General features: G+C 42.1%; 1 protein-coding gene across 16 annotated transcripts in view; it reads right to left on the bottom strand.

Annotated features, from left to right (window-relative positions):
* Positions 1-2,205: 2,205 nt before the first annotated feature.
* The window catches only part of LOC124002853 (neuron navigator 1-like), a 163,662-nt gene continuing 152,856 nt past the window's right edge, over positions 2,206-13,011 (bottom strand). For 15 of the 16 annotated variants that reach the window (XM_046310603.1, XM_046310593.1, XM_046310594.1 and 12 more), the window contains 10 exons: positions 12,803-12,900; positions 12,585-12,680; positions 11,639-11,807; positions 6,782-7,017; positions 6,436-6,590; positions 6,243-6,314; positions 5,842-6,038; positions 5,423-5,541; positions 5,002-5,211; positions 2,206-4,669 (listed from right to left, as the gene is read on the bottom strand). In XM_046310603.1, coding sequence (XP_046166559.1) covers positions 4,580-4,669; positions 5,002-5,211; positions 5,423-5,541; positions 5,842-6,038; positions 6,243-6,314; positions 6,436-6,590; positions 6,782-7,017; positions 11,639-11,807; positions 12,585-12,680; positions 12,803-12,900 — 1,442 coding nt within the window. In that variant the 3' untranslated portion in view covers positions 2,206-4,579. The remainder of the gene's footprint in view (positions 4,670-5,001; positions 5,212-5,422; positions 5,542-5,841; positions 6,039-6,242; positions 6,315-6,435; positions 6,591-6,781; positions 7,018-11,638; positions 11,808-12,584; positions 12,681-12,802; positions 12,901-13,011) is intronic. The other variant, XM_046310597.1, reaches the window with a different exon arrangement.

The raw sequence follows: 13,011 nt of genomic DNA, 5'->3' as shown, positions 1-13,011 counted from the left end.
ACCCCCTAATGCATTTTATGTAACATATACTTACTTGACTGAATCTTGGATCTTATTATAGGCCTAGGAGGAATAGGGACCCCTATATACAGTTGCCTATGTGATCAGAGGGGTTTAACCTCCGTGTTTCACTCAGTTTCCTTTTTCTGATAAACCAAGCTTATAAACACTGATATTCATTACGCATTTGTTTGCATACTTTTTTTATGAAGAGCAAGTAAAAATATATTCGCAATTATGAGACAAAACATATATTTTACATTATTTTATTGACTCCGACGAACAGTGATATGTGTATGGAAATGTCGTTTCAGAAGCATGCCTATATTCCACACAATTCTGGAGGGGTAAAGTTATTCATCTTGTAGTAGGCCTATATGGAGTTTTCTATTCCTGAATGATTGTTGTCGCTTACAGTATGCTGAAGTATTTACAAGGTTTACAATTATGATGTCATGTACAAAATAGATCAATGAGATTTACAAAGGATTCATTAGAAAAAGAAATCTCAAATATCAGCGTATTAAAAAGGAAAAGCTTAATCTATATAGTGAACCCTTAACGATAACTTAATGCTATTACATGTTCTGTTCACACACTCATCTACAACATTTAGAAATCCACCACAATTGCACGTCAATGACATTAGAGACCATTATTAACATTTTTATTTTGAGTCAATAACAAGCTTTGCAAAATAATTATGACTATTCAGCAACCTGTATTGGCCTTCATCAAGTGGAAATACTTAATTTAGAATCAATTCATATTCGTTAAGTTTTTACAGGGAACCTGCTTATATAGAAACATTGATTTATCTTCGATTTCTTGAAAATCTAGTTTTCATTTTGAACTATGAACTTTGTTCTTGGATAATAGTTCAATTGTACCGAACTGCAATTAGGGCCTAATCCGTTTTGACAAGCTGTAGAACCTCTAGAACCTAGGCTTACACTGTCATATCCCTCTTGACCGACCTATGTTCAAATCCAGATCTTCTGTGTGCCACAAAGGAACAAGCCCAGTGATCTAAAGCAGAGGTTCTACCAATTCCAATTCAGTCAAGTGGTGTCTTGTGGGACCAATGATTTCATCACACATATTCTAACAACCTTCACATAGTCAGTCTACTCATAACACAAGGCATCCCTTACATTTTTGAAGGTCACATACTCACTCGCTCTCTCTCATAATGCAACACTTGCATCACAATTCACATTAAGGCATAGTCAAGCATATCTGGTAACACATCATTTGGTCCAACTTACTGCAAGACTGGGGCAATGCAAATCAGAAGTAAACTGTGTCTGTTAGCTTTCACAACTAATTTAAACTGTTGTTTTCTTTCTTCTGATTGCCAAAACCAGTAAAAGTTGCTGCATAGTCTTGATACACAAGATTGTTATCAAACACACAGCACAGCCACTACAGAGCAACAGCCACAACGACCAGTGAGTGAGATGAAGAACAAACAGAATGGCATTTGTTCACCTGCATACATAGATACAGGATATACTGTACTATACTTTCATACTCTTCTGAATAGTAAAACAATGCAGTGTTTGTACAATGGCAGATTGGGAGCCTACATGATAGTTTTGTTTAAGTTAATGAGGCTAATTATTTAGATTATAGAAGGTCCACATGGGTCTCATGGTGTCATTTTAAAATGGATAAACCAAAGGGGCATTTCCCCACATATGATTCATCACAGAATTCTTTCAATTTGTAAAAATGTGTCAGGTTGACATTTATTGGGTCTTGTCTTTGTGCCAGAACTGAGAGACTTCCACTAGATGGGCCAGCTGCATAGTCAAAATTGGCTACATCATAAAAATTAATGTACAAATAAAAAATACCTTTTGAATGTAATTTATTAAGGTTAGGGTTAGGACATTAGGTTAGTAGTGTCGTTAATGTTAGAGGTTAGGTTAAACATTAGAGTTAATGACTTTGTGGCATGATAGCTAGTAACCACTCTGCAGCAAGATTCATAACAAAAAAACGCAAACCTGCAATAATGTGACCACACAGAGAAGCAAAAGCCATTTACTTCAAGTCATTAACAGTTTGATGTCATCAGATGAACTTTGGACTCATTAATAGTTTGATGTCATCAGATGAACTTTGGACTCATTAACAGTTTGATGTCATCAGATGAACTTTGGACTCATTAACAGTTTGATGTCATCAGATGGACTTTGGGTTCATTAATAGTTTGATGTCATCAGATGAACTTTGGACTCATTAATAGTTTGATGTCATCAGATGAACTTTGGACTTAGTTTGATGTCATTGATTTGATTAACAGTTTGATGCTAAAGCAAAACAACAAAAAAGTACCATGTTTTAACGTAATCATGGTGGTTTAGTTCCACTTTGCTTAATAATAACCTTTAATAGTTTGCTAAATTTATTTCTCTTGTGATAACTATTGTACAAAGAAAGCAATTGAACATTAATTTCACAGTTTATATACAGGTGACTTATGATCAAGAGATTATACATTATTAATGTGAAGAGACCAAAACAGAGACATTCTCCTACATTGTTTCAGCATCAGTCAGTATGGCCAGATGTATCTTTGAAAACACTAATGTAACCCACGCTACTTTACAATTTCATTATTTTCATACGTTTATCTTCCTATATGTATGACTCTGAACTGGGAAATGGCCCTTGATCATTGCTGATGAGCAAATAGATTTATCATCCATTTTATGCTGTGTCTGAATTGTCATTAACTAAACCGAAGATGAGCAAAGCAATATTACCAGTCAAAAAGTGGACAGCACCATTGGCAGCTACAATAGATGTAAGATTGTTAACCTGTGTCTGATTACAATGGTTTGTGGGGTGCAACAGAGAACTCACCCGTTCACTCACCCATCTTGGTGTAGGTCTAAAAACATGTTTTTGCAAGGAATGAGAGAGTAGCTTTGTAAAACGTCTACATTCAAAAGCACCTAAATGATCTGCAATGTTACATGGCCAACATATTGAGGAAAATATCTACATGTTCATTCTTTTAAGCACTTTTATGCTCTGACCCCTAACCAGACAGTCAATATGCAAGATTACCGTAAAATATTTGGTTCAGCATATAAGATATACCATGCAACTAGTGTAGATAAAACTGAAATCAATATCTACATAAAGAATTGAGCACAGTAACTATATTGGATAATTGCGTGGAATATATTAGATGATACCTCACCATCTTAAAAATAGAAGTTGAGAAATATCTAAGCTATAAGCAAATAGCAGTTGCTCAAGCATTATTCATACAAAATAACTTTCTTAGTAATACCTGATTTATATGAAAGTAGTATTGTCATGGCCTTATTTCTTCAAAACAGGTAGTTATATTTCAAATATATGTTCAGTCAAATAAATATAATGTATGCTGCCTGCAACAAACCAATGAACTAGTACCACAGAAGCTGAGATTAGTATGTACTGATTTTCCCTCCTGTTTTAGTAATGAGTATGACAGCGTTTGTAATTTTGCACAGATTTTGCCGTGAATGATAATGAAAGATATTAACCATAGGAAATAATTGTGTTTCTGTGTTCTGCTCTGTTCAAACCTATATTTTCTCACTTGACAAAGAAACCCTGATCATCGCCATCTACCCTACCTGCAACATAGTTATCTGTCAAATATAGTTAGATGACATTTAAAATCACCCCGGAACCATGTGACCCCAGAACCATGTGAGGGAGGGACAAGTGAATGTCCTCGCACTCGTCTGCTCTGAGGCGATGGTGATGAAAGCAAAGCACCACGATTGAATACTGCTGTCCATCTCGAGGTGACCATCAGGGATAGATGTATTAATTAAGGCATTCAGTTTGTTAGAGCACAGAGTCAAAACAGTTCACCTGGTTATGTATAACAGTTGCATATGTCTAAGATTTGGCCTTCAAAGAGTGATAGATAGATATGTATTCAGGACCAGGACACTACACAACCTGACATGCCAACAACATGCCGTCATACTCTTTCCAATAAGCCGAAAACAGGTTTCAAACTGACTTGATTTTACAGACACATTGCAGGCCATGTTGCTGTTGTTGAGCAAAAGCAGATAAGCAAGAATGTGCTTTTTTTGTCTTTTAAATGTGCTGTTGGAAGAATCACCTGCTTAGACCAATGAGAGATGAGGATGAATTTCTAAAGAGTAATACTTATTATCTAGATAATTAGCACCTGTTTCTATTGAGGGCAGAAGTGATAGAGATACGTCTTCTGTGAAGAGAAAGACACTTTATAGTGTGAATATAACCTCAAGAAAAATCGACAGAAATAGAAAATCTAAACATCGCTATATGTCTTTTGGAATGACTTGGCATGATTGAACAAAGTTTCAAAACAACATAACAAAACAGCTTCTCAATCAACCAACCATACGGAGGATGATTGTTTTTTGCTAAGGTTCAAGATAAGTTAGAAAATTAGCAGAAAACTATATTGGAAAGTTTTTGTTCCTGAATTTTATACACTGAAGTTCACATAGGGGAAAGAAGTAGGGCTATTTGAAGTACTAGGTTTTGAGTCTACAGATGAAGTTGATGTTCAAAGTGTAGGGAGGCTGGGGTCCATTGTTTCTCTGTCTGGAGATTCAATGTAGTTGGCTGCCTCTTGCAACTTCAATAACATCGCCATCTGAATCAAAAGACAAAGGAGATAAGGGTCAGGAAAGATGAATCATTTCAACTTAACGCTACACTACGTTCAGTATGGTGACAAACATACCTTCCAAGCACATTCAGTAATAGAATTGTGACACAGACAAGGCCAGAGAAGGCCTTACAGCAGGGCTGGGAAACAGGCGCCCCACAGTGTGTTTCAGGGTTTAGTTCCAGCCCTGCTTGTGCTGTATTCACCAGACTCAACTAATAATGCTCCTCAAGTGTATCGTTGCTGGACTACAACCAAATCTTGCACACACTGTGGTAGCTCCATGACCACAGTCACCTACCCCCAGAGTATCTCACCAGAGGGTCCAGGGTGTCCATGGAGCTGGGTGGGGTTTCCTTATTAAGAGGCCTGGCTGAGGCCTCGCTCAGCTGGCCGGGGCCTCCAGAGGTCATGCTGGGGGGAGGCAGGTGGAACAGCTTGGCCTGGTCTTGTTGGGCTGAGGGCCAGGGTAGGGTGCCCCTTACCCACTCCACTGGGTCCTCCCACACTGCCTTCTGACCATGCACCTGTGGCACAAAGCCACAACACCGTCATACACTGACCCAACCACTGTCCTATCCACTTTTTTTCAGGACAAACTTGTAATTCATCTTGCCTGGTCCCAGATCTGGTTGTGCCATTATGTTTGACGTGGCAATGACAATAGGAATTGGCAATACAGCACAGATCTGGGACCAGCCTATAATTGATCTACCAGGATAGTAAAACCTGTCTGACCTTAATGCCATCCTTGGCTCCTTCCTGCAGGTAGGGGATAATGGAGAGGTTCCACAGGTCAATGAACCAGGAGCGGAACTCCTCCACAGTCACAGGACAGGACAGGAAGAAGCACGGGCCTAGAGAGACAGAGAGAGAAGAGAGAGAGAGACAGAAAGAGAGAGAGAAACAGAGAGAGAGAGAGAGGAAATAAAAGAGAATAAACCATATTAAAGATATTTTTCAATGACCACATCCATTCAAACACAGTCTGTGACTACAGACAGATCTCCAATATCTAACTAACTTTAGGCATCACTTGATTTGGATAACATGTAGATTTAGACCTGTAGACCATCCATAGAGGACTATCCAAATTAAGTGTGACCTACCTTTATATTCCTGTATTATTTCTCCCGTAAAACAAAATGTTTTCCTACCGATGAGGAAGTCAGAGGTGCTGTGTTTCTCCAGGAAGGTGTGCAGGTGGTACCACAGCTTGGGTACCCAGTCCAGCACCCTGAGGAGGTCCTCGTTGGCCAGGCTCCTCTCGTCCTCCGCCTCCATCAACTTCCTATGCAGGTAACGCACCAGGAAGCCATTGGCTGGCTCCACGTTATTGGAGAAGGTCACCATCCTGGGGGTCAGGGGAGGGTCAAAGGTCAGGTCATGCGGTACGTATCCTAAGGCACATTATTTAATGTACTTACATATTAGACGTCCAATATCCCAATTTAAATAACTATCAAAGCATAGATTCATGGCAGGGATATAGCCTTCAATGAGGCGTTTTAAGACTCGGTCAAAACAATAACAAAACATGATTTGTCTGTTCAATTACCTGAAGCTGAGGTGCAGGCCGTGGTTCGGGGTCATCTTCACTGGCTGGTTGGTAGTTCCAATGATGTAAGGACTGAAATAGACACAGAATCATCACAGATCAGACTAGAAACATAAATGTGCCATAAATGTCGCTATAGATGTTTGATAAAAGGTTCCACTTCAGCTTCTGTTCAGTATGTTAGTCCGCTCACCATTTGTGGTATTTGCAGGTGAGGGCCCCATTGACAAGCTCACTGATGGACGTGGCATCATGTATATCATCCAGGATAACCACCAATGGGATTTCAGCTGTGCTGGTTTCCCGATCGATCTGATTGGCCAGGTTGGACAGGTAGAGTTGGAGATCCTGTTGAGAGGTATGGGTGCGAAATAAATCATTCTATGGTGTTAAATCACAAACCCAATGACAGTTGACTGTTTTCTAATATTCTCGAGCTGTAAGGTGTACAGGCTTTTGTGCCAGCCCAGCAATAACACATCTTATGATTAGTGATAGCCTAAATAATTAGTTCATAATGACCCTGTTCCTGTCCCTACCTTGCATGACTGGCGGTGCATGTTGAAGGTGACCACGATGCCGTCGGTGAGGTCTCGGCCGCTGCGGTCCACCAGGTACTCTGCCAGGTGGGAAGTGAGGTAGGTCTTGCCGGTGCCGCTGGGCCCAGACAGGATGAGGCGGCGGTGCTTCAGCAGCAGGCTGATGTAGTGCTGGCTCATGGGCTTGGGGATGAGCGTCTCAAACACCAGGCTGTCCACACACTTTTCCTTCAGACCTGCAGGACGTAGAGGTCAAACTTCAAAAGTTTAACATAGTAAAGATTTACCATCTGTTTAGTTTAAACACACAGTATTAAACAGAACAAACATGGACATTGGCATCCTAACAAATAAAGTGTATGACAACACAGGTACAACAATTGGTTGGGTGTACAGCATTCCAAACAGCCCTCCATCCAGCTGCTCACAGAGACCTCACAGAGACATACCGTAATTCAAGAGAAACACCAAAACTATCAAGCCATTTCTCCTAAAATTGAGAGAATACACTAAACCAGAGTTTGAATGTTTGTAGTTAAAACAAGAAGTCCATTCATGTGAATGAAAATGTTCTGCTCAACGATTTACCGCATCACACGTCATGTCACCCTTCATAAACAACTAGGAGTGCAGAAATAATGTTTTGCAAATAACTGTGCTCCTCCTTCTCCTCCTCCCTCATGACTCCGCCTCCTCCTTCATGCCCTCCTCCCCCTCCCTCATTATTTCTCCTCCTCCTCCATTCCTTCTCCCCCTCCATTCCTTCTCCTCCCTCATGCCTTCTCCCCCACCTTAATACATTCTCCTCCCTCATTCCTTCTCCCCCTCCTCCATCCTACAGTGTGACATACCACCCCACATGTATAGGGTATTATGTGTGTGTGGTGTGTTTGTACAAAATGCTTCAGCTGTTTGACACACAAGCTGCAACAGGATATTTCTCTGAACCCCTCCTTCTAGCCCACCCATCCCTACTGCATTCCTTCCTAGCCAGGAGGAACAGACTGCCTACCCCTGCACCTCTACATTGGTTTAAAATCACTAATGGGCTTGGATACATATAGATTGTAGTGGAAGGGATCTATGTACACCACTGTTCTTGGAAAATGTGCTCCAAGAAAACTAATCGGTCCAAGAAAATCTAATTGCCAAATGCCTGTCTGAGCTTATGTTTTCCTCTGGATCTCCTGGGGGACGGAGGGAAGCCACACATTCTCTTATTTCAATAATCAGGTAATCTGGAACATGGCGATAAGGGAGAGGTAGGGAGAGCTAGACACCACAAATCAGTCCTAGCCTGGCCTAGGCTGAGACCCCGATGCTAAAGGGTCCCAGGGGTCAGAGACAGGGGGGAGATAGAGTTGAGGCGATAACGAGGCAGACAAAATGAATTATGACACTTCACAGCGAAACATCCATCCCACTTGATATTTAACATGACATGTTAGTATTAAACATGACAAGCAGTCCAAATGTCTGGATAGTGTGAGCACCCTGGCCATAAATCATTCTGGATCTTAAGAAAACATCTCTTTCGTCATTGTTCTATGTGGAATGATGTGGATACTGTTTAGTTTCTGAAACAAATGGCATGCTTTGAAAGTGGAATGGGAAACTTCCAAACATAACAGGAGATCAGAAGAGAGTGGACAGAAAATCCAGAGCGGAGATAAGGAGGTGAATGTCCATTAGACCAGATAGACGGACTCAGAACCTAAAACATGTGTTGAAATGACCTGTGGGGTGAACAATAAGTATGTTGACTGTTTGCTGACCCCAAATGGATCTAAGACAGGCTAGGCACAAGCTGCTATGAATTTTCCGTTCACAAAAAAAGGTTGTTCGGTCGGTGGCAGGTCGGTCGGTGGCAGGTCGGTCGGTCGGTGGCAGGTCGGTCGGTCGGTGGCAGGTCGGTCGGTCGGTGGCAGGTCGGTCGGTCGGTGGCAGGTCGGTCGGTGGCAGATTGGTTGGGTGGCTGGTCGGTCGGTGGCAGGTCGGTCGGTGGCAGGTCGGTCGGTCGGTGGCAGGTCGGTCGGTCGGTGGCAGGTCGGTCGGTCGGTGGCAGGTCGGTCGGTCGGTGGCAGGTCGGTCGGTCGGTGGCAGGTCGGTCGGTGGCAGGTCGGTCGGTCAGTGGTCAGGTCGGTCAGTGGCAGGTCGGTCGGTCAGTGGCAGGTCGGTCGGTCGGTGGCAGGTCGGTCGGTCGGTGGCAGGTTGGTCAGTGGCAGGTTGGTCAGTGGCAGGTCGGTCGGTCAGTGGCAGGTCGGTCGGTCGGTGGCAGGTCGGTCGGTCGGTGGCAGGTCGGTCGGTCGGTGGCAGGTCGGTCGGTCGATGGCAGGTCGGTCGGTCGGTGGCAGGTCGGGGAGAACGTGCTTGTATTAATGACTGGAGCGGAATAAGTGGAATGTTATCAAATACATGGATTCCAGGTGTTTGATGACATTCCATTTGTGCCGTTCCAGACTTTATTATGAGCCGTTCTCCTTTCAGCAGCCTCCTGTGCTGTCCATACATGTTTGCCCAAGAAGCGGTCAGAAAGACCTGGACCTGAATCCTGAATGCCAAAACTTTCAGGAGATAAAGGTGCTCAAAGTTGACCCATTTTGCATACCCACCATACCATGAGACATCCTCACTGGAACAGATGAATGGTTGAGTGTGATGTCATTTAAATTACACAGGGTTGTCAAACTACTTTAGAATTTCTTGAAAACATTTGTTTCACATTTTACATCATCTAAGGTGTCTTGTGCCCATGTGTCTTTTGTCTTGTGCCCATCATTGGTTGAGACACAACATGCTCTTGAATACAGGGTGGGAGTCATTTCAATCAGAGAAATAGAATTCAGCAGCGTTGCAGTTCTTGTCACACTGAAATCGGTGCACCTGGCATCTACTACCATACGCCGTTAAAATGCACTTAAAAATGTTGTCTTGCCCATTCACCCTCTGAATGGTACATATGCACGATCCATGTCTCAATTCTTTCAAAGCTTAAAAATTATTCTTTAACCTGTCCCCTCACCTTCATCTACACTGATTTATTGTTGATTTAACAGGTGACATTAAAAACAATATGTTTCTTGCCCATGATGTATATATCAGAGTTATTGACCTCACAATAACCCATATTCAACTAACTTACATTGCGGTACTGAAATTTGAGGCAGCAGCCGCGTCACAATCAATCAGAAACGGACAGCTGACGGTGCTGAAAGTAGGCAAATTGGAGTAGCCATAATTCATTTAAACCGTCTTCATTTGAATTAGACTTAACAAGAGGGCTTTATGTTGGAGCCTATTCATTCCTATTGAACAAATAAGAGGTAGACTACCTGTTTGACAGATGAAAGTAGGCTATAGGCTTCTATCTTAGTCAATTCCTCACCCACCATGAACTCTTTAAATAGCCTACTGTACCTCTGTGTCAGCGAAGGGCTGCTAAGTTCAAAACAGGACTTGAATTGAGTGGGTATGACTGGATATGCCAAAAAGCACAGAACTACCCATTGTTAGCTTAAGATTTTGAAGTAAATTCAACAGATTTGATTATATAAAGTGATCTAACACAACGCTTTGGTCCGCAGTGATTTATGCTAGAAACAAGCTTTAAAATACCTGGGAAATATGTGTCCCCGATACAGAGGTGGTATCATTGTTTTATATTTTTGACATTCAGAAAACATTTACTTTGCTTGGGAAGTAATCTAATTATGTCACTATCATTTGATTAAGCTATTGACTGTCTGTACAGTACAGTAGATGCTTAAACCCAGACAGCTTTTAGGGAAACACTTATAATCTTCTCTCGTTGGGTTGAGACACAGAAGAAGAACGGTCAGCAGAGGAAGCTTACATTTTTCACCGTTGGTCGGCCTAATTTGTCTGGAGTGGAAAGGTAGGCCTGACTTTGGAAAGTACCATGCTCAGATTCCTAATGACGTCTCAGATTTAAATATTTGGAAACAGGGACAGTTTAGTTGCAAACAAGACACACTGATTTACCACTGGAGAAATATGATAAGAAGAACAATTATAGAAGAGCTATTATGTAAAATGACGTAGAATTGTATGAAATGTTTAAAGGCTATTTTTTCTCAGACTTGATAAAGGAGATCTTTCCACCCCTACTCTTGCTCACGGTTGTCTGTGAACCCACAACCTTCTGGCCCGCAGCCATGTGCGCTATCAAAACTCCTGCAATACTTCCAGGACGAAGAAGAGTTTCTAAAACAGCATATCTAAGGCTCTGGTCTGTCCAAGAGGTGAGACTAAGGATTTTCTCTGCTGTCCACTATGTTTTAATTATTCATTTTAAGGGTTACATTTTCTCCATGTAACCCTTATCATAAATAATTATTACCACAAAAATGGCTGCCAGTTCACCCAGCATCGAATGTCAACTTAAATGGTAATTTCGATTATATTATCTATATTACGATGATTTCAATAGGTTCCCTATGGAGGATTGACAGTGCAATTTAAAACAACAGATATTCCCATTGAAGTCAATATTGTCTGTGGACCTCCAACCATCTTTGATGTACCATTTGTACCATATATTTGATTACATATATCAGTCAAAACATGACACACACCCTGTATTCAAGAACAACCGATGTCGGGCACAACACCAAAACCTCAGATGGTATAAAACTGACACATTTTATAAAAATGTATTATAAAATAGTTTGACAACCTTGTTTGTAAGCTTTTAAATTATATCAATCTCAACCGTTGGATGTCTCATGGTATGGTTGGGTATGCAAAATAGGTCAACTTTGAGCACTTCTACAATGGTGATTGAATTAAAATGGATTAGGCCATCATTGATAATTGTACCATTATAATCCGGGTTACCTTTGAGTGTAACAGTGACGCCGCTGGGCCCCTTGGATACACAGTGTGAGGGTTGGCTCTCTGGCAACTCTCCTCCCAGCACCCTCCTGATGTGGTTCATACTGTAGCTGTAGATGGAGTCTGTAGACAGGCCCAGACTGGAGGTGGGGTCCACCTTGGCTATGTACACCTAGGAGGAGGTGAGAGGAGAAAGAGGAGAGAGCGAGAATAGAGGAGAGGTACATTCGTGGTGGTGAGGAACATTAGTGGTGGAGGGGAACATTAGTGGTGGAGGGGAACATTAGTGGTGGAGGGGAACATTAGTGGTGGAGGGGAACATTAGTGGTGGAGGGGAACATTAGTGGTGGAGGGGAACATTAGTGATGGAGGGGAACATTAGTGGTGGAGGGGAACATTAGTGGTGGAGGGGAACATTAGTGGTGGAGGGGAACATTAGTGGTGGAGGGGAACATTAGTGGTGGAGGGGAACATTAGTGGTGGAGGGGAACATTAGTGATGGAGGGGAACATTAGTGGTGGAGGGGAACATTAGTGATGGAGGGGAACATTAGTGGTGGAGGGGAACATTAGTGGTGGAGGGGAACATTAGTGGTGGAGGGGAACATTAGTGGTGGAGGGGAACATTAGTGATGGAGGGGAACATTAGTGATGAAGGGGAACATTAGTGATGAAGGGGAAAGCAGACTGAAAACTTACAGTATAAGATGTGAAGGTTAAGTACAGACCCTTGCCAAAACCATGTCCACATGGAGAAGAAAAGTGCTCCCATATTTATGTGTTTACTGTTGGTTGACATTATGATCCTACACAGAACCCCACACCCTACCTTTGCATTACTGTTGAAGGTTAAACATTTGCCATTTTTAGGGTACATTTACAGCAACAATGTGTCCACTTGTGAAGGAAGAGCAGGATTTTTGTCAGTCGAGGTGCCTGTTGAGTCTCACCTTAAAAGCCTGTCCGACAGCCGAATCCAACATAGGCCAGTCCATTCTGCCGTTAACCCTCACAGTACCGATGAAGAAGTCCTGCTGTTTCACCTCCTGTTTAACAAGGACCAACAGTACTGGATAGGTTAAAAGGTTAACCATTACTTTTATTATAGAGGTCTACTGAACTGAATAAGTCTGGCACATTCATCATGAATTGTAATAAAAAGGCTCACATCTTTGAAGATGCGCAGGTTGGCCACACGAACCACCACTCTGACGCGTGGGTCATCTCTGTGAGAGGGGAGACTGGCGGCTTCTGTCTGGAACAGGTCTGTTCAGAGAGAGGGAGGCAGAGAGATAAAGAAAGAAATGGAGAGAGAGAAAGGGGGAAACAGAAAGAGAGAGTGAGTTCAAGGAATAATCTAATGAGTGCTTGCCATGA

The sequence above is a fragment of the Oncorhynchus gorbuscha genome, linkage group LG18 (genome assembly GCF_021184085.1).
Source record: "Oncorhynchus gorbuscha isolate QuinsamMale2020 ecotype Even-year linkage group LG18, OgorEven_v1.0, whole genome shotgun sequence".
Classification (NCBI taxonomy): Eukaryota; Metazoa; Chordata; class Actinopteri; order Salmoniformes; family Salmonidae; genus Oncorhynchus; species Oncorhynchus gorbuscha.
The sequence above is the reverse complement of the archived record's forward strand: the minus strand, read 5'-3'. Positions and strand labels throughout refer to the sequence as shown.